Source organism: Aethalodelphis obliquidens, unplaced genomic scaffold (genome assembly GCF_003676395.1).
Source record: "Aethalodelphis obliquidens isolate GAN/ISIS:26980383/991018 unplaced genomic scaffold, ASM367639v1 scaffold71, whole genome shotgun sequence".
Taxonomy (NCBI): Eukaryota; Metazoa; Chordata; class Mammalia; order Artiodactyla; family Delphinidae; genus Aethalodelphis; species Aethalodelphis obliquidens.
Genome location: NW_020838015.1, coordinates 3725166 through 3750318, shown reverse-complemented (window position 1 = coordinate 3750318; position 25153 = coordinate 3725166). Strand labels below are relative to the sequence as shown.

The 25153-nt window shown below is 37.1% G+C and overlaps 2 protein-coding genes across 15 annotated transcripts in view; one reads left to right on the top strand and one right to left on the bottom strand.

Moving 5' to 3' along the window:
* The window catches only part of CASK (calcium/calmodulin dependent serine protein kinase), a 388474-nt gene that overhangs the window by 229278 nt on the left and 134043 nt on the right, over positions 1 to 25153 (top strand). For all 13 annotated transcript variants that reach the window (XM_027091498.1, XM_027091492.1, XM_027091494.1 and 10 more), the window contains exon 6: positions 21503 to 21605. In XM_027091498.1, coding sequence (XP_026947299.1) covers positions 21503 to 21605 — 103 coding nt within the window. The remainder of the gene's footprint in view (positions 1 to 21502; positions 21606 to 25153) is intronic.
* On the bottom strand, positions 6847 to 14388 carry GPR34 (G protein-coupled receptor 34). 2 transcript variants are annotated; one of them, XM_027091499.1, is made up of 4 exons: positions 14195 to 14388; positions 13460 to 13551; positions 9921 to 10026; positions 6847 to 9264 (listed from the first exon to the last, which is right to left on the bottom strand). In XM_027091499.1, exon 4 carries the CDS (start codon positions 9183 to 9185, stop codon positions 8049 to 8051), a length of 1137 nt encoding a protein of 378 aa, XP_026947300.1. In that variant the 5' UTR covers positions 9186 to 9264; positions 9921 to 10026; positions 13460 to 13551; positions 14195 to 14388; the 3' UTR covers positions 6847 to 8048. The 2 variants fall into 2 exon arrangements, with proteins under 2 accessions (XP_026947300.1, XP_026947302.1); XM_027091501.1 differs by lacking the exon at positions 9921 to 10026.

The following is a 25153-nucleotide window of genomic DNA, read 5'->3' as shown; positions in this document are numbered from 1 at the left end:
CACACACACACACACACACACACACACATGCATATTTTTGCTCTAATGCCTTTCTTTTAGTCTTCTGCTTTAAGGCTAAGTAATCCTATTCTTTGAAACTGTCCCTCTCCTGGCATCCTCTCCTCTTCTACTTGCTCGAGTTTCAGAGTGTGGTTCTGACAGCATGGGTCTGCTGCAGCTCCTGTCCTGGACGTTGCTGTTATTAGTGAAAGCTAAAGTTAAATTACCCTTTATGAGTGCTTTCCCCACCTCATTTGGTCCAGGTCAGCTTCCCCTGTGTATCTTCCTAGTTCTGATGTGTATCTTCAGCTTCTGACCATTCCATTTTATATATTTCCCCTGTCTTTCCTTTGGCATTTGAGTATTTCAGTAAGTAACATATATTGAATGTTTCCTAATGGCCAAGAACATTTATTCACTCGTTTAGTCTCCATAACACTAGAAGTTAGGTGTTCCTGTTATTTTTGTTTTCTCAGTAGAGGAAAGAGAGCTTGTACAAGGTTACACAGTAAGTGGTGGAGCCAGAAATTGAACTCAGGCAGTCGTTGCAGCAGCTGCCCTATTAACCTGTCCATTATGCTGCCTCTCAGTTCATTATTTAATGTTTAATGTCAGTAGGCTAAGAAGACCTATTGGATGCAGCGCCACCATAATCCTCCCCATGGCTTTACCAGTGGGATGGTAATACTCTTGGTCCATTGGTTAAGACTATTCCCCTGGACTCTGTCTGGGTGGGCAATACCAACATCTTCCTAGTCTCCACCCCCCTTTTTCTTCCAAGTTTCCCTCACTTACCTGCTGGTGAATGGCCAATTCTTTCTTTAAATATATTGATACACTTAACAGGTCAGCTCCTGGTCTAGGAGACTTTCTATCCCTTTAAAATCATTTGCATATCTGTAATACTGAGATGTTTGAATTTTGTAGATTAAGTCTCAAAACATTTTTGTTTTCAGGGGGCACCTCGTTTGCACTCCTATGTACTATACTATTTCTGACTGAAATGCCAAGCTGTCTAATTGTAAGATAATTTCATCTGCAAATTCTTTAGCTTGGTCCTTGAGGGGTGTATATATTTCAGAAGGCCAGGGTTCATCTAGATTCATTGATTAGAAAACGTCTTCCTTTCCTTATGGTGTCTGGCAAAAGAAACCATAAGCAAAGTAAAAGACAAGTCCACACTGGTAGAAGTTATTTGCAACCCATATAAAGAACAAAAGATTAGTATACATAATATATAAAGAATTATTTCAACAATTTGAAAGAAAAAAAGGAATAAAAGCAACTCATTAAAGGGAAAAGGGGAAATGGTGTAGATATGAATAGATGATTCACCCAAGAAGAAACATGAATGGGCAAAAAAGAAACATGAGGTGATGCTGCTCCACTTCACCGGCAGTCAGGGAGGCACAAATTAAAACCACAGGGAGATGCCATTTCACACCTCCCAGATTGGCAAAAGTTAGTAAATCTGATAAAACCAAGTATTGGTGAGGATGTGGGTAGAGAAACTCTTATCTTACTAGTGGTGGGATAGGTGTATAAATTGGTAAAATCACTTTGGAGAGCAATTTGTCACAACTGAAATAAACTGAAGATGTTTATACCCTTTACAACCAAGCATTTCTACTTCTAGGTGTCAGCCATAGAAAAATTCCACACATGCACACAGAAGACTTCGCTTGAGCGTGGTTTCTAATAGTGAAAAAGTGGAAACCACCTAAAGGCCCATTGTTAGGAGAAATGGAGAATTGAACTGTTGTTTATTCTCACAGTAAAACACTATGCATCTGTTAAAACGAATGAATCTATCAACACAAACATAATTTGAGTGAAAAAAGTTACAAAAGGATGTATTAGTGAGATACTATTTGTTAAATTTTAAAAACAAAAACTAATGCACATTGTTATTCATGCCACTTACGAATGTTATAATAGTATAAACATGTACATCAAAATGATATACACTAACTTTAGGCAAGAGGCTACCTCCGGATGAGCTTTAGTATATCTTCTTGGATTATGTATAGGTACAAGAGAACAGTTAAGCAAATAGGGCCAAAACATTAACATCTGCACAATTTGGGTGATGGGTGCTTAGCTACCTGTTATGTTGTATTTTTACTTTTTTGTATGTTTGAAATATTTTATACCTAAAAAATTATTATATGTGGAATTACCAAACCAGAGTATAACTGTAACAGTTAACTGTTGCTCCTGGAATAACTTGCATGGCTTACTAACACAAAAAGAGATTCTATGCATCATCAATACCTGTATCCAAACCACAATTAGAAACCGTTTCCAAAGCTCATCTTATGATGGTTCTTTATGCATTTCCTGGGCTAGAAGCAAAATTAATAAGGGTGAGATGCTCTAATTTGATTTCTTTTTTTTTCTCTGTCTATTCAACCTGTATGCTTTTGTACTGCTTTATTGTCCATGTTTCAGGCAGAGCTTTCACAGAGTGTACAAATGTGTGATAGCTAGAAAACTAGTTCTTTAAGATTTTGGTCTTTTGACATCACACAGTTTTGATGAATAATAAGCAGAATTTTTTGCCCTAAATACATATTAATACCCATTTATGTTTTTTTAAAAAAACAAAAGACATCTCAGTAATTACCATTGTGCTTGGGCAGAATGAAATGAAAACGAAAAGCAGTGTCTTAGCAGAGACAATGCCTGTGGAATAAAAGTCTACCAACTTGCATCCCCTCATATGTAAAATACAGAAAATACTTCAATCACGATGCAATGAGGAGTAAATGATAATAATGCATTGCGAGCACCCAGCACAGTAAAAGGTACATAAATATATATTTACTTTGCTTCCCGTTCCGTTGCATGTAAACTTGAAGGGGGGAAATAAGAGGCAAAATAGAAGTTTACGACAAACCTAGCACTTCCATTTTAGCTCTGAGTCTATTGTTACCACCACGCAAGCAGTCCTCCACGCCTTAATTTGAAAACCAGACTGAACTGAGGCACTATAGCAGCCACTTATAGGAATGTGTTCTCAACTGGGCCATGTAGCTACGAAAAAGGACACTGCATCGTCCATTTTGAGAGTTTCTATCTCATTCGAGTTGTCATAGTTCAGATTATATTCTGAGATTCAAATGCTTTCTTCTGATCAAAAATACAAGTTTCTTTGGAAGTTTATGGTGTCCGTTGGTGCCTGACATTAAAAACTCTCCAGTAAATGTCATATCTGTTGTGAATATTTTTCTCACTTTATGCTTTTGCTTTTATTTTTGTTTATGGTTTTTGACAAAAAAATAGTCTACTTTTAAAAGTCAAATCTATGCATCTTTTCCTGTGGTTATTTCTATTTTATTAATAGGAAGTCTTTTCCCTTCCACAGATGAGTTAGTCACATATTTTTAAGTCTTTTAATGCATTCATTATTTACATTTAACTCTTTGATCCAGTTATAATTTTTTTGGTGTGATATGAGGCAAGGCTATAAATTGGCTTTTATTTTAAATAAGCACAGCACTATTTATTAATTCATTTCTTTCTTCCCCTATGCTCTTTGTGATGTCTCCTTTATTTGCAGTAATTCTCTTTGAAGGAGGAAAGTGTATCAGAGTCACTCAAACTTTTTAAAAATTCATTTAACAGCAGAAACTAACACACCATTGTAAAGCAATTATACTCCAATAAAGATGTTAAAAAAATTCACTGAACCCCACTTTGCAAGCTTCTAGCACATCTTGACTAACAGACTCCTAGGTTGCCCTCTGATTTGTTCCTGCTCCTACCCTGTTGAGAGTGATTAATTTGTCATATAATTTTCTCATGTATCACTGAGGGTCTGCGTAGAGCTGTGCATTCTGTTCCATTGATAAGTTTATCCTTGCATGTGCTCCACGGTGTTATCCTTAATGAAGGATAAGAATATATTTTAATATCTGGTAAAAATAAGTTTCCATTCATACTTCAAAAGGCTAAAAAATAATTAGCCTGTTAACATGTTTCTGCACAATCCAGGCTGCCTGTTGAGAGAACTCTATTTCATGCTGTTTTTCTCTTATGGATAACTTTTCAGTAAGGCTTTGCTTCACAGAGCTGTAATTATATTAGTTCTACTTTCATATCAGCAGGACTGAAGAATCCATTTTAAAAAGAAGTTGAAAACAAAACCTTCTGTACTAGAACAGAATTTTCTTTTTCTATTGACCTGATCATAGAAATTCAACTGCTATCAAACCCAGCTCTGCACAGAATACTTTTCCAAAACTAACAGCAAAACTCAGCATTTAGGTCTTACTCTCGCAACCAGGCAGTTAATTATGCCCTTGTTTGGTTTTGCATATGTGAGATGTTATTTAGAAACTTGTTCTCAAGATCTTTTGCAAGGTGAGAATATGTATATACTTCTGAATTTCCCTTTTCTGTATGCTTCTAGAACTAAATCTTGGCTTGGGGGAGGTAGGGACAGTGTTTCCTACTTGTGTACACCAATGCTTAATAAGAAATAAAAGATTATATGTAATAAATAGCCTTAAATTTGTTTAGTTTAGCAAATTTTTCTAAAAATTTAGTAACATTCTCAGGAGTCAGTTTACTCTAAGGTATGTTATTAGTGAAACTTCTGTCGGTAAAGAAAATCTGTTAGGAGCTTATAGATAGGTTGACTTTCAATAAAATTTATTTTATCACAAATATTATAGCAAGAATTGACTCTGTACTTTTTTAAGAATGCCATTGTGCAGGGCTTTATAGGGATCATCTCATTTAATATAAATAATGAGAAAGCTTCTAGAATTATGAGTGTATATGTGTTTCTTTTAATGTTCCATAAAACTACTACTAGTAATAATAATAGATAATGTAATTTAACCATTCAAACTGTATGTTTACAATAGACACATGTAGGGATATAAAATGTTTACCAATAATGTAAAAAAGATTTTAATTTTGAAAACATGAGAGAAAATCAGTATTGTCATATTTTTAAATTATACAAACAGAAATACTGAATTTCAGTTTGGTATTTGTTAACGATTGTCAGAGCACAGTAATTAATATAAAATTTATTACTTTTTTCTGAGCCTCTGATTTTTCTGCAAATTTTTTTTTTTTTTTTTTTTTTTTTTGCGGTATGTGGGCCTCTCACTGTTGTGGCCTCTCCCATTGCGGAGCACAGGCTCCGGACGCACAGGCTCGGCAGCCATGGCTCACGGGCCCAGCCGCTCCGCGGCATGTGGGATCTTCCCGGACCGGGGCACGAACCCGTGTCCCCTGCATCAGCAGGCAGACTCTCAACCACTGCGCCACCAGTGAAGCCCCAAATTTCTATTTTTATTCTCAAATGTTTCTTGTTTTTTAAATATAATTCTGCTTTGACCTATTGTTTGTTCAACCATTTGTGTACACTTACTGAAATACAACTAACTGAACACTAACTGTATACAATCCAAATCTCATTAAAATAAATTCAGCCCTAACGAAATTCTTCATACTCTTTAATACTGATTTCCCAGTCAGTGGCCTACCTGAAGTTTGAAGAAGTATTCTGAGTATAAAAAAAAAAATTCTCATACTCTGTGACAGAAACTTATGAATGGATCCTTGCAGTTTGTCATAACAGGCTTTTACATATTAAGTCAACAGCATTCTGATTCTGTGTGTAATCAAAAAACTGTTATAAAGCAAAAACTAACACACCATTGTAAAGCAATAATACTCCAATAAAGATGTTAAAAAAAAAAGAACAATGCTGGCCAAACTTGAGAATGGTTGCCTTAATGACATCTCCTGATTACAATTGTATGACGTTTTCTGCAGCTATATCTAGATACGTTGACTAGGAAAATAACCTACTTTTTCAGCTCTGTTAAGCACCCCTTCCCTCCCTCCTTCCCTTCTTGTTCATCCATCGATTCACTCACTCGTTCATTCAGTTATTCAACAAATATGTATTGATCTTCTTTGTGCTAGGCAATGCAACTATGCTCTGGTAGTCAGTGATGAATGAGGGCCCTTTTGAAACCCTCTTACACTGTTGGTGCGAATGTAAATTGGGGCAGCCACTATGGAAAACAGTATGGAGGTTCCTCAAAAAACTAAAAATAGAGTTGCCATATGATCCAGCAATCCCACTCCTGGGCATATATCCAGAGAAAACTATAATTCAAAAAGATACATGCACCCCTATGTTTATAGCAGCACAGTAGCCAAGACATGGAAACAACCTAAATGTCCATCGACAGATGAATGGATAAAGAAGATGTGGTACACACACACACACACACACACACACACACACACACACAATGGAATACTACTCAGCCATAAAAAAAGAATAAAATAATGCCATTTGCAGCAACATGGATGGACCTAGAGATTATCATACTAAGGGAAGTAAGTCAGAAACGGAAAGACAGATGCCATATAATATCACTTGCATGTGGAATCTAAAATATGACACAAATGAATTTACCTACGATACAGAAACAGACTGACAGATATAGAGAACAGACTTGTGGTTGCCAAGGGGGTTGCCCTTGGGATGAGAGAGGGCTGGATTGGGGGTTTGGGATTAGCAGATACAAAGTAGTATATATAGAATAGATAAACAACAAGGTCCTACTGTATAGCACAGGGAACTACATTCAATATCCTGTGATAAACCATAATGGAAAAGAATATGAAAAAGAATGTATATATATATATGTGTATAACTGAATCACTTTGCTGTACAGCAGAAATTAACACAACATTGTAAATCAACTATACTTCAATAAGATAAATTTTTTTAAAAAATACGAAGGGCCCTTTCTCTTAGAGCTTACTCTCTAGTTATTTTTGAACATACATGAAAATTTCAGAATTTGCTCCTTTTAATTCTAACCTACAGGTTTTCTTTATTGTTATGAAATATTTCAAACACTCAGATATATACCAAAAATTACATAACAAATACCCATGTATTACCACACAGGTTTAACAGACATTATTAATATTTTGCCATGTTTGCTTCAAATCTCTCCAGATGTAACCATTAACCTTAAGTTGGTATATATGCTTGTGTATATTATGACGTATGTTTTATATTTTTATTGCATATGTATAGATCTGTAAAGAATACGGTATTGTTTTATGTGGTTTTGTATTTTACATAAGTGATTTCATAGGGTACATACCCCTTTGCAGTTTTTGGTTTTTATTCAACATTATTTTTGCCAATTCTCCACGTTGATGCATGCAGATGAAGTTTTTTTCTCCATTCCTTTGCTGATGCATACTCAGGGTGTTTACATTTGTTTAGTATTGTGAGCAGTAGGTCACTGAGCATCTTTACACGTTTTCTTGTATACATGTTTGAGTGGTTCTGTAAGATGTATACCTCGTAGTGGACTTGCTGGATCACAGGGTGTACACATCTTCAATTTCGCTTTATCAAAGTGTATGGTCCAAGATGGCCGAATTGTTTATAAATCTGTTTTAAGTAAGGTGCAGTCTTAAGTACTGTCGCTAGGCTATTGAATTTTAGCTCACCTATTGTACTAAGCAGTGATAGATAGTGGGTGATTTCATTTTTTATTAGAATTTTATTATTTCATCTGTTAATAGAGGTTTAGACATAAATGAATACAGTGGCAAATTATACAAGCTTTTTAAATGACAATGAACATATTTTCTGACATTTTAAGTCGGTCCTCAAATCGGTTAACTTTTAAGCACACTTTAAATTAGTATTAGGTACTTAATTTTGAATAGCTACTTTAGTGACTTGAGAAACTATAACATTTTCTTTAATTATTCTGTGGTTAAAACCATAAATTTCATTTAATTTTATAATCTATGTTAACAGTGTTAGCCTAAAAGATTTTATATACAGATTTAAAATCTAGTGGTGAGTGTAAGCTTGCACTTAAAATATTTTGTAATTAAGCAAATGAAATATCACAAATAAGCAAAGAACTTTGGGAGGATCTAAGCTTTGTAAATGCTAGAGCTTTGTTTCATAATTTTTTGTTCTTCAAGGAATTAGGCTGTATTTTATCATTCTTTTTAATATGTTTACCGTAAGTGCTTTAAGAAGTAGACTGAATTTTAGCTGTAGCGAATGTATCATGCAGGGAGTATCCTGGTTTAAATTCTGAAGTGCTTTCACTCCTGCTTGCTTCCCCTTGAAACCGTCTAGAAAGAAGTTGGCACATTATTTTGCGAATGTTACTGGACATCAGGAAATACATGACTGGATCTAAACAGCTATTAAAAGATGAGAAAACCAGCATGATCTCATTGGTTTTGTGAACGATTTCCTTCCAATAGCAAGACGACATATTTAGCTGTGAAGAAATATAGACAAATCGGAAGCCATGATAGGGAACAAAACATACAGTAAAAATGATAAGCACAATAAAGGAATTCCGGGCTGTAGTGGCATATTTGCCAGAGTTAGGAAATTTTGACCTCCTTTTAGAAATCCTCAATAGATTCTTGCCAATCTTAATATAGGAAAGGATTATTAGTAGGAAAATTAGCCAGAACATTACCACAAGAATGTAGTTAAAAATTGCTTCTCCTTTTGCATTATGCTTATCTCTATAATGGAAACACATTGTGGAATTATGACCTCCTTTCTTAAGGGTTAAAATAATCATAGTTAAAAATCCAGCAAGGGCAATTATCCATACTATACAGCAAACATAAATACTCTGTTTGGTTGTTATCGCCTTCCGTTGTTGTATAGACCGATTAATTTTTATGTAGCGATCCAAACTGATGAATCCAAGCAAAATAATGCTAATGTACATGTTCATATAAAATAGTGTTCCCACAACCTTGCAAAGAATCACACCTAGTGTCCACTTGTTTTGGTTAATGTGATACATTATTCGGAAAGGGAGGCAGAAGATAAGTAAGAGGTCTGCAATGGCTACATTGAGTAGGTAAATCTGAATGGAATTCCTTTTGCGGTGGATACCCAGAAATACATAGAGGGCAATTATGTTTCCAATGAGGCCCACGATGAAAATAACAGAGTAGAATGTTGTTAACACATTAGAGAGTAATTTTTCATCCATGGAACAGGCAGTAAAATTTGAGGCTCCTGAGAAGTTGTGTGGCCATTGGACGCTGTGATTAGTTACAAAGTGCACTCCCTGGGAGGAGCAAGGCCAGCTGCTGACTGAAGTTGTCGTCATTGTTACCATCTGACTTCTCATTGTCTTCTGTAGGGATCAAAAAGTGAAGGTGCTAAATGACATGTTCCTTGACTGTAGCTTTTATGTCTTCAGATTTCTCCTACAACAGAATGCCAAACATTGAGTCACTTGTTATTTGAATAACAATTACTTTAGCTCAAAGCACAAATAGTAAATGATTTATTTTCAGACATTGTGAGAAGCTTTCCTTTTATCCTACTTTGGACCATTCGGATATCTACACAATATATGTAGCAGCATTACGGTATCACAAAACAAGCAGCACATATAGTAGAATCTTGTGGAATGTCCTGCTCTGACCTTTTCTATGCTATGATAAATGTTCAAGGTTTCATTTATTATATTAAAACAAATATATGAACTATGGAATCATCTTTTAGGGAAGTTTTTATGGGAATAGAGATGGAGGTGAAATGACAGCTCATATTTTTCGAAGATGGGTGTCAGTTTCCCTAAAGGTAGTTACAGACATGAGTGAGCTGGGCCCACTGCTGGCCCCTGTCCAGCTTCCTGCCTTGACTCTTTCCCTCATAGGTGGCATTCATTCATTTTGACACGTGTTGCCACATGGTATGTGACAGATAAACTATGGCAGTCTCTCATTCCATGGTGGGAATAGGGGAAATAGTCCTAAATTTCTTCCTTTTCAACCTAACACCAAGTTGAGGGTATTAAAATCACTTGCCTACGGGGGCATGCAATTACCGTAACAGACCAATAGAGCACAGCACTTGCCTCATTAGGCAGGCTCGTAACACTGCACAGGAGAGCAAAGTAGCCAAACAAAACCAAGTCAGGTGGTGACAGCCGCCAGTTAGGCACCTTGGAGAGTCTCCTTGACCTAGAAGCATAGAACATAGAGTGATAATGTAGATGGGAAAGAGGATGTGTAAACAAAGATTTTGGAAGGAAGTAACTGCAGCTGAAATATTCCGTGGGCTAGGTCATGTGAGACTGTTTGTAAAATAGTGTGTGAATTACACTTGTGTGTGGCAGCAGAGAATGTTAGCAGTGCTATTTGTTACTGGCTCTTTGCTGGGCATTGGCTGCTGTGAAGAGTTCAGTCTGAGAGGCCATCATAAAGAGGAGATGTGAGGAGAGGATTCCAGAGGGTCTTGTCACATTCCTTTCTTAGAGTGACTTCCCAAATTCTTCACAGAAGCTTCTTAGGAGGTGTCATAAAGACATTCAGGGCAAGGTTATCAAAATCAGACCTAACTAACTCTGTGACCTTCAGCCAACAACTTAATCTTTTCTAAGCCTTAGTTTTTTTGTTTGTAGAAATGGAAAAATGCATTCTACAAACAACAAAACTGGAACATAACAAGTGTTATGTTTACCCTGGAACATAATAAGTGTTCAATGACAGTTAGCTTTAAAAAAAAACACCTTTTGATTAATTTTGTTTTAGTGAATATCTCACACTTGGCTAAGTACTGCTTGGAAAACGAAGGTGAAAATGACAGAGACCCTGCTCCCGGTAAATATTTTTTCAGGAGTGTGCATTTAAACTTTGAATGCTGTACAGTGGATTTGAATTACCATAATTAATTTCCTGATTTGACCTTATACACAGAGAAAAGCATTTGGAAGAAGTTAGCCTTTCTTAAAACTACCTATAATTTGATCAAGAAGAAACCATTTTATTAGAGTGTGAAATTCCTGTTTAAAATTTTGTCAAGGGGGGAAATCGAATCCTTGGTAGAGGAACTGACTGGTGAAGAGGAAGTTATGTAATCCCTGGTAAGAGCCTGTCACCAGAGCTGAGGACAACGGAGGGAGGGAGGCAAGAGGACTGAGCCTGGTCTGTCGTGTGTCTCAACTGCACGGAGACAGATTTCACAAAGCTTATAGAAACTTACACGCGTGTTTCTGGTGATCTGAAATTCTAAACAGGAAAGGGCAATCCAGGAAGAATGGCAGGCTGCCACAAATGGAGCTGATAATGCAATGTAGATTACCAGGAAGAGGAGAAGGGCCCCTGTAGGGGATCTGTGTTGTGTGGTCACATAGGGAATTGGCTGAGGCTCAGGTAGAAACATCTCATAGCCACTGATGAAAGTGAGCTGAGGCATGACAGGTGACACGATTTTGAGAGCTCAGACAGCTGAAATGACTTTAAAGGTCATAGAGTTTTTGTTTTGTTTTGTTTTTTCTTCTCCATTGCTATATTTTAAAACTCCATTAGGGTTAGGAAACAAGTCTGTTTTGTTTGCCTCTGTGTACCAAGTGTTTAGCACAATAAATGCTGTTGAATGAAAAAGGGAATTTAGTAGAAAAGTATGTAAAGTCCTACATGTGGATATTAAAATAAACTATTCAAGTACAGGAAGGCCTTTAGCTACATGAACAAAAACACAATTGCAATTGACTGCAGTTGCTGTGTCCGCAGTGTGACGTGGCTGCAGCAAAAACTAACCTGTCTTTGGTTGACTTCATACCTATGGAGTGTCTTAAACGAAGATTGTCACTACTAATCGGTACTGTCCTAAGCTGGTAGGGTTCCACCTGGAATACAGTGTTTCATCCTCAGCAGCACACTTAAAAAAGGCCACAGAGCCAGTGCGGGGGGAAGAGCCCAAATCATGTCAGAGGAGCAAGTGGAAGGAAACAGGCACCTGGAGATGTGAACACTTTCAAGGCCATGGAGAAAAGCATTTCACCTCCTAATGTATGTCTTCAGAAAGCAGAAGAAGGACCAGTGAGTAAAAATGCAGAGACAGATGTTGCCTGCTTTTAAGGAAATGCTTTTTTAGAATGAAACAATCTATTTGGGGAGGCAATAAGGTTTTACCACGGAAGATTTTTTGAGACTGCCACAGTTGGATACTTTGTAGAAGAGACTCTCAGTGGCTCTCAATCCCGGCTGCATATTAGAATCCTCTTGAGGGCTTTTTAAAGATACCAATGCCTGGCTCCATCCCCAGATCTTCTGATTTAATTGGTCTGGAATGGGCTCCAGGCAATGGTTTCCTTTAAAAGCTCCTCAGGGGATTCTAATGTGAAGTCAGAATTGAACCCTTGAGCTAGATGACTAAACCAGTAACTAATATTTATTTAGCATATGCTGTGTACCAGACAGTGTGTTAAGCACATTTATATTATTTCATTTACATAATCCTTATAATAACTTTGTGAGGTAGGTATTAATGAAAGATAAAGATGTTTTGATCGTTACCCATGACCACAGAGCTCTTAAATGTCTGTACCCAAGTTGAGACTCAGATCCGTCTAGCTTTTAGAGCCCATGATCCTTTTCACCAAACCTCACTCCTCCTAATCACATATGATCAGCCTTTTCTTTATTAATGATGAGTTCTGTCAGCGGCATTTTGACATGATTCCTTTAGCATTATCCACATTAGCGATTTTAAGAAAAGATTGTCATCTAGCTTTTACCTCTTTGGAAAAGGTACTAACCTTTTTATTTGCTATGTCCATTATAGTAAGTAAGTAAGTCCAGAGTTTACAGAATCACAAATCATTCATCAGAATGTTCAGCATATTCCCCAGAGCATATCTTTTCAAACTTATTTCTAGGCCTGATTGTCATTATCAAGATGTTTCTAGAAAGCCATTAGCGCAAAGCACGTAGCCTGAAACCATTTGCCTCAGCTCTAATCTGCAAATGAAATAAATAAATAATAGTTGTACAAGATCACCAATAAACCTTTCTGGTTTTGCTTTATTTTCAAGCTTAAAGAGAAGAATGTATTTGTTTAAATAGTAGTAGTAGCTGTCATTTAGAACCCTGTATTGAATGGCTAGTGTTCAGTCATTTATTAACAAATTAACAGATTAGATTCTGTTTGGAATTTAATGGCTGATTTCTGCCTCCTTTACAATGTGTCAATCACTCGCTGTTCCTAAGGCCATTTACTGATGTTTTAAAAACTACTTACTTGATTTGTTAAGAATGGCCAGTGAAGATAGGAAACAAACCACTGCATTCACATAGGAACCAGTTTCCTAGTGGACATTAGTTGTGACTGGTGTGAAGTGGTCACAGTGGTTTTCTGATAGTAGATGGTTAATGGTTTTTAATGTTGTGACTTGACAAATCCTGAAGTTTGCAACCCTGTATTAGTGCTGCATTGTACCCACCAGTACCACCCTCCCCTTGCCTGTAATTTTTCAGCTGGCTCCTACAGGAGCTTCTGTATTAGAGGGCAGGACCCGACAGATTCCACTGTGGCCTCCAATGAGCAAAAGCTTTTTAAATGCAGTTTGGGTATGTTTGTGAAAACATCACATTGCTATGTTAAAATACATACCTAGTTGGCAGTGGTAGCAGCCGTTTACGTTTGTAGTTTGACTTGATAATCACTGAATCATTCAGGCCATGCTTTAAAAATTGCACTAATTTCTGCATACAAAGTGAAAATTGAAAGCATGTTGCTTTAGAAAGAATATTAGTAGTACATTAGCTTTTGTTATCAATTTAACTGTAGCTAAAACATTTTTTAATTTTAGGTGAATTCACTAAAGGGTATTTTGCTTTTTCTTTTCTCTAATATTCACTATATTAACTTCTGAAACACGAAACTTAAAATTTAATTGGTCTGGTAAATTACCATAAAATAGAAATCATATAATAAAGAAAATACTATTATTGAAAATAGGGAGTCAGCATAACTTAATAAAGTTAATAAGTTACAGATCACTTATAATACACTGGAAATAAAATTTGTTGCATATGAAAATAACTTTTAATTGATTCAAGTAGATCTGCAAGTCTTTGTGGCAGTACACAAAATACAGTATAAACAATGTGACAGTATTGATAGTATGAGCGTAAATATCTCATGTCCTAAAGTACTTCAAGTAACTAAGAAGACAGCCTCATTTTAAGTCAAGTCACGGCAGAGGTATCATTCAGTTTACTCAGGTTTCTAGAAACAAAGTGTTGCTAGTCACCATGAAGCAGGTTTCATTTATATTACTCAGATAATCAGAATGTAACTTAAAAAAAACGGATCATTATGCAGTTGAAATCAAGGCATACTCACAGTTCAGGCTCTCTTGAAGTAAAAGGAGCTGAACCCCAAGATTCCCTAGACACAGAGACTCGTCTTGGTGTGTCAGCTGGGTTCCTCCATCCGGTTGTGGTGCAATTGGTTGGGGTTGTCTTTTTATTTTTTATATTTGCATGTGGTGGTAGGTGTGTTTTTTCTCTTTTCTTTCTTTTTTCAATATGACAACCCTTAGACTCCTTGTGAAAATATTAAAAAAAAAAAAACCCTACCACTATGCAACAACTTTATCTTTCAGCTTAATCGACACTTAACTTTGAGAAATTATTTATATCTTTTCTATGAATACCTTCCACTTGGACAATTGTGAAAAGTTTTCCCTCCTTCCCCCCGCATAAAGGTTATAAATTCTAAGCAGAAATATGCATTTTTCTGTTTCTCCTAACTAATGATACATAATATGCTACATGTACTTTTAAAGCACAAGCATTTAATTTCTCTTTCTTTCTGGATTCATTTTAGAAACTAACAATCACATAAAGTGGCATTCCTGTGTCAACAAAAAATTGGCATTTTCCATTGGCACTTGCCATCTACCTCTACAAGGATTAAATCATGTGCTGCTGCAGCTGCTGACTTTCAACACGCCCTGAAAGGAGTTCAGGGTGGAGAGCTGAAATGAGGCCCTCTGTGCTCTGGGGAAAACTGGCAGAACAGGGCTTCAGATAGTTAGATATTTTCAGGAGACAATTGTATGAGCCCAATTCTTGTATCTCATATCTAGAGAAACACTAAAATCCTTCATGGTGACGTCTGCTCCTCGTGACTAGCAGTAACCTGCACGAGACTAGCAGAAACCTTTTGTAAAAAATATGTGCTTGATTGTATGTATTCCCCCTTCACCAAAATCACTGACCTTCCCCCCTGTCTCTTTGGAGCAGTTTCTCAGAGCTATCTGGGATGCTGTCTCCCAGGCTGCAGTCCTCATTTTGCCCCCAATAAAACGTAACTCGCAACTCTCACGTTGTGCTTTTTTTTTTTTTTTTTCCCCCGGTACGCGGGCCTCTCACTGCTGTGGCCTCTCCTGTTGCAGAGCACAGGCTCCGGACGCGCAGGCTCAGCGGCCATGGCTCATGGGCCCAGCCGCTCCGCAGCATGTGGGATCTTCCCGGACCGGGGCACGAACCCGTGTCCCCTGCATCGGCAGGCGGACTCTCAACCACTGCGCCACCAGGGAAGCCCGTGCATTTTTTTTAAGTCGACACCTGTATTGCATTATAGTAACATGAGTAATGAATTATTTTATTATTTTTTAAAAGGTTTATTTGATCTGTGTGTTATTTTAGTATATTTTCATGTATTCCCTTAAGGCCTTGGATTTATTTTCTAAAACAATCTTATAATTTTAGGGTTAGATGAAATTTGTGATAGTATTCTCTCCTTCTTAGCACCATGATGAACTCTCCCAAGTAAATTAAAATATCTCCTATATTTTAAAGAAAATAATGAAGTAATTCTGCAGGGGTTTTTTGTGGTCCTAGTCCAATATTTAACCACTATCTGTCCCTCTATGTAACTGTTGGCCCTGCAGTTTAACGTCATTTCTTCTTTTTTGTTGTCATCTGAAATGAAGAAGTTAGTTAATATCCTCCTCATAATTGTTACCCTGTAGCTTTGTTTACTTTACACTAAATATTTAACTCATTGGGCTTTATCTAACATTCTAATTATTTCTGGGTACATACACTCTTCTAAACATCATATTCTCCAGAGCTTTTAATTTGTTATAAATATGACACATGGGACAGAATATTTTTAAATTGCCAGAATAAAAATATTTTGTAGCTCTTACTTCACTCTAGAACTTCTGAGAAGGAAGATGATTACTGTATTGGTCTAGGAGGAATTTTTGTGTGTGTGTGTGTGTGTGTGTGTGTGTGTGTGTGTTGTTAAAAAAACATAACATTAAATTAACTATCTTAACTATTTTAAAAAGTACAGTTCAGTAGTGTTAAGTATATTTATACTGTGCAAAAGTATACTTATATTGTTATACTTTATAAGGTATATTTATATTGTTCAGTAGTGTTAAATATACTTATTGTTGTGTTTATATATAGAAATTTTTCATCTTGCCAAACTGAAAGTCTGTGTCCACTAAACATTAGCCCCCCCTCCCTCTTCCCCTACCCTTGGCAACTACCTTTCTACTTTCTATGATTTTTGACTACTCTAGGTAATTCATTTGAGTCAGATCGTACAGTATTTGTCCTTTTATGACGGGCTTATTTCGTTTAGCATAATATCCTTGAGGTTCACCCATGTTGTACCATGTGACAGGATTTCCTGCTTTTTCAAGCTACGTAATATTCCATTGTATGTACATACCATATTTTCTTTATCCATTCATCTGTCAGTGGACATTTGGGTTGCTTCCACCTCTTGACTATTGTGAATAATGCTGCAATAAACATAAGTGTACAAATATCTTTTCGGGATCCTGGCAGGATTTATTTAAATGACTAAATAGTGTTTATCTATTATATGTTCTATTTCATAAAATCTAATATAAAATTTTTATCATGCTAGCTATTTTTCCACACTTAAGCCATCCCTTTTCAAAACACTAATTCTGTTTTAATCTTCAGTTCCCTGATGACCCTACTGTGACCAGGTTTGAATGTAAGCTTTTCTTAGTTCTTCCTTTATATGAGCTTTTTCCTGTTCATTCTGAACTTTCTGCTTTTTGTTTTGGTGTTCTCAGCTTATTCCCATACATGCTCTTCTGCTCACCCTTCCTCTTCCTTGAACTCTGTTGATATCTTAGCTTTTTATTTATACAAAAGATAGAAGTAGAAAAGAAGAAATAAATGGATATGCTTGTTTGGTGCCATCCATTTATGATATTACCGGCCTTTCTTATCTAGATCCCAACCCTTGTTAAATTCAGCTCACCACCCACTCCAGGCCTGAACCTCACCAGCTAACATGAGGACTGCTGGGTACAAACACAGAAGAGTGCTGATTGGTCTTGTTTCAAACTCACGACCACAAACCTCGAGTGGGCCCCTATGCTGCCAACAGTCCTGCTATATTTCCTTAGTCTGGTGGTTCTCAAAAAGTATGGCTCCTAGACCAGTAGCATCAACATCACTCAGGACAAGACAAACAAACAAAAAAACCATCACTCAGGACCTTATTAGAGGTGCACATCCTTAAGCTCATCCCAGACCTTATGAGTCAGAGACTCTGGGGATGTAGGCCAGCAGATCTGTGTGATGATGATACTAAAGTTTGCCAACCACTGTCTTAGTTCATTTTCATGTTCTTTGAAAACCCTTTTCACACCTTCACTCTTCTGCCAACAACCCCCTCTCCTTCCTCACTTCCACCTGCTGATCACTTTTTATTTCAAGTAAACGAAAAATAGAAGTGCTCAGAAGAGAACTTCCTCATCTTCTTACATCCACATCTGCCTGCATCTACAGGTGCCCCTGTATCCTGCCTTCTTCGCTGTCACTAGGGCCAACCCCCTTCCCACTTGCATATTATATCCCATCCCCTTTCTCTTCTGGGGTTGTTTTTTCCTTTCTACAGGATCTTTCCCATCAGCGCGCAAATGTTTCTCTTTAAAAAAACAAAACAAAAAAACAAACCTCCCTGAAGATGTCTAGGTAATGCTATGGAGTCATCTAATGCACGTGTTGTTATGTGAAAATTTTGAGTATTTGTATGTATTGTCTCATTTTCAAAACAAAACCAAACAATGGAAGGATAAACCAAAAACTAATGCCAATGAGGTGAGAGAAATGAGGAGAGGGGACAAAAGCTAGGCCTCTCTGAAAGGTATTTGTTTATGGTTTTGCCTTTGGAACTTTGTGTACATGTTTTGTATAATTAAAACACCAAATTAAGTCAAAATCTAATTAAAACAAATTGGCCTCACTATGTAACAAATTGAAAGTATAACCACAAGGAGAATTCTTTTAAGTGACTTTAAAATAGGGTGGGTTGTTTTGTTTTGTTTTCATTTTACATAATTTTAGATTTACAGAAAAGTTATTGTACAAGAAAAGTACAAGGAATTTCAGACACCTTTCGCTCAGATTCCCCATATGTTAACATTTTACCTTTTGTACTTAGTAAGTATCCTGTGGGGAGCTACTCTGAGATTATACAAACATCCTGTCACTCTTCAAGCTTTCACCCACTAGTTAGAACCCTTTGCTGGTTCTTATCTGACTCAGTTATTACGATGATAACTGCCCAATGGTGATTTTCTAATGCCAGAATTTATTCTACATTTATGAACTGATTTTCTACTTAAAGGAAAGCTTTTCCTTCTCCCCATTCATTTACTTATTTACATCAGCATAGACTCATGAATTCTTACTTTGTTGAATAGTAAAACAGTATTTTGATACATCTGACAAAAAGAATCACGAAGAAATCCTAAACAGCATACAGTGGTTTTGTTGTTACTGGTAATGGAAATGTTGTTATTTTGAAACTTTTATACACACACATTAAAGGAAAAAGCAAATGAATGATTATGTTAATGTCATTAGGTACCAACATTATCTGACAAAATCGAAGAAGTAAAATTAAAAACTATAATTGAGTAGGAAGAAGCATCAGTATGAATTGGTGATTCATGTTTTTCCTTCTAAAAAATAAGTAATTTTTAGCTATGTCCGCTTGAAGAGTCGAAGCGGCGATAACCTAATAGCAGTACTATACCTAATATCCATATTGTGGATTTAAGTACCTTTACCCACTAAACAGAAATGGGACTGTTTGGAGAAATGGCCAGCTCCAATTCTGGGGCAAGAAATGAACAAGACAAGCCTTGAACACCTTGTGCCTGAAAGCAAGGAAGTTATCAGACTCCTAGAGTCTTACAAAAGGACATAAAAGCTGACTTAAGTAGGGGCTCTCACTGGCCAAAAACAGGACAATTCGAGCATGAAAATGAATAATGACTGCAATTGATTAAAACACATCAAAAATATTAAAAATCTATAAATCATTATAGACAACCGCAGAAGCCTCCTACCTGGTCTCCTTTCTTCCACACTTGTGCCCTTGCAATCTCTTCTCCACGCAGCAGCTCAAGTGATCCTTTCAAAACCTAAAACTCATCTTAATGCTCTCCTGCTCAAAACTTTCCAGTGGTTTTCTATCTTGCTCAGCCTAAAACCCAGAGTTCTGGCCTTGACTTCAAAACCCTAGACCACAGGGTCTTTGATCATCTGAATCGCATTTTCCACCACTCTTCCCTTTGTTCATTCCTTTCCCAACACACTGGCTTCTTTACTCTTCTCCAAACTTACCAACCCCCTTCGTGCCTCTGGGCCTTTGTACTTATTATCCTCCACACCAAGATCTTGCTTCCATGTGGTTTGCTCTGCGACTTCATTCTGGTCTGTGTTCACATATTACCCTATTAGAGAGGCCTTCTCTGACACCCCTTCTCTTATTAAATAGCAGCTCCCTAGTCTTCAAACCTGTCACACCTACTTCCCTACCAGCCTAATTTTACTTCATAGCACTTAACACTACCTAGTCTTGTATTCATTTACGTATGTTGGTTTCTTTGTTTATTCTCTATCTTAAATTCCAATTTTATGACTTATCTCACTTAAGCGTTTGTTGAGAGTGACTGAATCCATGCGCTGCTGGATACATAGATCTCAGTGTAACATTAACTTAAGCATAAATATAGTCCACAAACTATATAAAGTATATACTCTGGGATTCTGATTTAAGCTTCTACTATTCCTTCCTAAGAAGGTGTTGAAGACACTGGCCAGGAAACCCTGTCTGGGTCTAGTTTGTATTTTCTTCTTCTGCATCATGGCCACCCTTTTCTAGGCTGGTTCATTTGCTGTGCCCCACACTACAATCATGCCAGGGCTATTGCTTTTTTCTTCAGGTCTGTTGTCATTGATCTCTATTTGAACCAGCTGAAAGTTCTCATTGAGGGAGAGCACTCTTTATCAATTGGTTTCTATAGAGGTTTGCTTGTTCTTCCATAGACCCTTCTGGCTACTTTGTGTCTTCCTGCAGTTTGCTCACCATTCCTGTACACTTGCTTTTTCTCTCCTCTCTTTCTCTAACTCATACACAGTCATACATACATTTATGTTCAAGGGCTCATCTTTCTTTGCGCTAGACTCTATCGTAAAGGTCTTTAAACAGCCTTGGACAAAAAGTAACTTCCAGAGTGGAACCCTGATGCTTTCATTGGGCAGCGTAAGGATCCCTCCCACTTTTGCGTATCCATCATCAAACATCTCTCCGGGTGTACCAGCTCAGAGTTTTATTGCACAGGTCTCTTCATGCCCACTCTCATGTAGGCTAAACCTGAACTAAAATTGTGTCATTTTATGTATGAGCAAGTATAGGACAGAATAAAAAATACTTTTATCTTCCAAGCCTGAAGAGGCTTACCTTTTTCACTAACTGGTATTTTAAGAACAGGTCATAGCATATGTAATGTTAGTCATGTTGGGGAGCATAGTATTTGAGCAGAGACCAAAGTTCCCTACAATTAAATGCTTTCCTGACACCAGCCTCAACAAGGTCCCAGAAAGAGGCAGATGCAGAGGACAAGCTCCTCCAAAGAAACTCTCATTGTGACCACAAAGCATATGATTCTTAGCCCTGGTCAAGCAGCTGCTCCTCGGGGAGTTTGTCTTTACCCTGGACTAGAGGCCAGCCAAGTAGTCTCCTTTCCCCCTTCTCCTTTCTCACCTCCCATTCCCACAGAGAGGAAGGGCAGGTCCAGAGAAAAGACCCCAGGAAGAGCATTGAATTCCCCAGGAGCCAGGCTCAGTTAAAGTCATTAAATCTGACTCTTCTTACTTGGGGGTGGAATGAATAAAGAAAAGAAATAGGATGGTGGGAGAGTGGACAAAGAAAGGGCCGTCAACATCCCCTAAGGGCCAAGATACAGTGGCTCTGTAGGTCAAGTCAGAGGTTACAAGAAACACAGGTATAAAATATATTTTTCCTTAAATGTAGAGTGTCACTCAAAGGAAGAAAATATTGCATGAAAAGGCAGAAAACATGTCTGTCTTGAACATCCATGCTTCCTAAGTAATTCCTAGCACCATACCCTAGTCTTGGAAACAAATAATTCCTGAAAAATATTGGATAAAACAGGTAAGTCTTTGGAGAAATCAGCCAGAAGTGAGAATAGAGAAATAATTCAAGCATCCAAAGTAATTCCAGTTTTTAAAGTATTACAATATGGTCATGTTATTCGGTTTTGTGTAAATTGAATTGTTCGTCTTCAGTTAATCCTTAACTTTGGTTTGTTTGTTTGTTTTTTCTTTTCAGCCCCACTGTGTTCTCCTTGCCTCAAAGGAAAACTCGGCACCTGTTAAACTTGGGGGCTTTGGGGTAGCTATTCAATTAGGGGAGTCTGGACTTGTAGCTGGAGGTAAGAACACTATTTTTAAAATTTCCTTCAAAACCTCGTCACTTTCAGGCTGGTGTAAAACTTTCAGACTAAATATTAGTCCATCCTCAGTGTTTCATACCACATTCTACCTCACCCTAACCCACCCACAAAAGTGCCATAATGTAGTTTTGAATTTAATAATTCTGTAGTCATAATTAGAATTTTAGTCCCTTAAGATAATAGACTCTGTCTTTTTACTCTTTGTATCCCCAACACTTAACAGGGAAGAGACCCAACATACAAAGATTAAAACAGTATTGGAAGAAGATGATATTTGAGGCAAAGTGACTTTTAAAGTTGAACTGGCCAAACGAAGTCAAATCTAAAATGTGTTAACTACTTTCAGGTTACATCTATGGCTAATTTTTAATTTCACACTGTTTTCCTCTTTCCACTTGTGAAAGAGTCCCACTCAAGCCATCAATCTGTGTATTTGGGAAGAGCAAGCAGATGTGAGTACAGACTGATTTTATTATTAGCCAAAACAAACATAATTAGAAAATTCCCATGCCAGAAACAAAAGAAGAAAAGTTCAAATGGAAACTTTCTTCACCAGTGTACAAAGGTGGATGGTAATTACAGATTCAAGTATTTGGTTTTATTTATTCCTTGCAGTAGATTCCAGCTCAGAATGCTGCCCTGTTTTTAGTTTTGTTCTTTAGTTTTGCAGATTACTTAATTCTCCCTTCTGCAGACTACCAATCTTCTAGTCATTGCTTTATATTTTCCATCTCGAAGTACTGCCAGCCTTCACAAAGAGGAACAATATCAACAGTATTAAATTCAAATACCTAACAAATGATAAATATCAAAATAATAATCTTTTACACAGGATATTTCATTTAATTCACTGTTACTAAAACATTGAAGCAGTATTAACATAGACCATCTTCTGAAAAATGAGCCATGAGTCATAGTTGTATTCTTTAAATCATTATTTTACCACATTGCCCTCTAAAATTAAATTGTGTTTAGATTTTCTTCTTTCTTTTTTTTTTTTTTTTTTGCGGTACGCGGGCCTCTCACTGTTGTGGCCCCTCCTGTTGCGGAGCACAGGCTCCAGACGTGCAGGCTCAGCGACCATGGCTCACGGGCCCAGCCGCTTTGCGGCATGTGGGATCCTCCCGGACCGGGGCACGAACCCGTGTCCCCTGCATCGGCAGGTGGACTCTCAACCACTCCACCACCAGGGAAGCCCTCTAGTTTTGCATTTTCTTCTAATCATTTCCAAGAATCTGAGAAACTGCAAGTTGAGTATAGTTTTGAAAACTGATTTTTTTCCTTCTAATTCTAATGAACTAGTAAATTCAAAACTAATGAAAAGTTTTGAAATTTTTCATCTGTGATTAGAGGACTGACCATAAGGTCAGGTAACAAAGAACAGTTTAATCACAGAATCATTGAATCTCAGAATTCGAAGGGGCCTTAACTTCTCCAGTCTTGTAACTAATGATTGAATTCTCTCATAAAATTCCCAGCAAAGGGCTGAGCTCTAGTTTAATTCCTCACGTGGCAAAGAATTCACTGTGTCCCAGGACAGTTCATTCCATTTTTGGAAAGCTCCTAAGTATTGAAACGTTCATCCTTGCGTTGAATGGAAGTCTGTCGTCCTGTAACTTCCACCCAGTGGTCCTAATTCTGACTTTTGGAGCCACAGTAAACAATTTTAATTCTTCCATATGATAGTCATTCAGATGCTTGAAAACAGCTATAATGTTCCCCTAAGTCCTATCCAAGTTAATTTGCCTAGGTTAATTTAGCCATTCCTCACATAAAGTGGTTAAGAGTCTCCTGACTGTGCACCAAGTACAGAGCCAAAACTGAGCACAAATACAGGTACTTCCAAGCGCACAGAAGCTTGAGGTTATCACTTCTTTTGCCGTGGATCTACATTTCTGTCAGGCTCCCCAAACTGCATGAGCTTTTTGGACAACGCTGTAACACTGCTGGCTCATATTAATCGTGCAATCAACTACAAATCTTAAATTGTTGTTTTTAAACAAACGTTGCTGTTGAACTAACTCTCTGAAATCCGGTATTTGTACAACTCACCCCCATGTTAAGACTACACAATTAAATAACACATAATTTCTGACGATTGCATCCTCACGGTTGATGGGATGATATGAAATAAAACGAATTCCTTTTATATGCTATATACTATATGCTATATATGCTATATAATATATGCTATATTCCTTTTATATGCTATATATATTATAGTGTCTTTGTTTCTCTTGGTCTGGATCTTCATCCTGTTAGTATTTAAAATGGTATGGGCTTCATATTTTACTGTGCATCTCAACTGAAGGGGAAAAACGGATTCATTTGATTTACCCAGACATTTTTTACATGTTAATCTATTTTCCTAAAGTCCATGAATCTTTCCCCTAAATTGTATATTTTTAAAGCTGATTTTTAACCCACAGTGTGTCAGTTATGCAAAATTTATTTTTATCAATTCTTCTAGAATTAAAATGCTTTGTGATGGTCAAAATATTGTCGTTTCTTAAACATACCTTTCCTTGCAGTCTTGAAATAACTACTTCAAGCATTGTAATGTCTTTTAAAATACAGTCTACAGATGTAGATAAGGGATAAATGATTTCTCTTATAAAAAGCTTTCATGTTGTTTAAGGTATCAATACTTTTAAAAATTTTACTATTTATCAGCTCATTTGCTAATATTTAACAGAAAGCTATTTTCCTGTCAGATTAGAATCTTTGATCACTCAGTCCTCCAAATAGAAAGGAATTCTCTCCTTTATATGTTCCATATAGTAAAAACCATTTACGTATATTTACACTTCCCCTATCTGAAACTCAGTTGTTTGGAAAACTCACTTATCCAGAATATATCTAGGAACCTAGGAAATAATTATAATAGCAGCAAGGCATTTCCTGCCCTTAATACCTGTTCATGGTTCTCTCAAGTGAGCATCTAAAGACACACTCTGAGGCTGACATGCTTCCATTTTTCAGAAACTTTTGTGGATTCGTGTTCCTTCATACCTTGCACCTGCTCTTCCCTCTGGTTAGAACGCCTTTTGTCATTTTATGTATCTAGTTAACTAAGTATTCTTGAAAGCTGAGCTAACAGTCATCTCTTAAAAGCAGGCTGATCTTCACCATCCCAAGTGAGGTAACCCTATTCCTTCTCTCCCATATTACCATAGCTATCTGGGCTACATACCTCCATGTAGCATTTGATGCAGGGATTTGTAATTATATCAAAGACTGAGGTTTGTGAGGGCAAGAGGGGGGGACCATGGCTTATCTCTTGTATGCCCACAGTGGTCGTAGATTGTGTCTGGGACCTAGCAGGCACTTAGGAAATTTTTACTAAATGAAAGAATCTGGTTTCTAATGAGATTACAGTTTATAGCAGATTTTATGCAAAAATTAGGAGAAGACAAGGCTAGAGTAAGCATAGTGAAAGAAAAGAAATGAAAGCCTGACAGAAAGAAATACATTGAGCAGACACCAAAAGTTGGAAAGCACAGCAGCCTTTTGGTACTGAAGAAATG

Bases quoted from the DNA above. Each gene is read 5' to 3' on its own strand.
- GPR34 (XM_027091499.1), bottom strand. From the start codon at position 9,185: ATGAGAAGTCAGATGGTAACAATGACGACAACTTCAGTCAGCAGCTGG.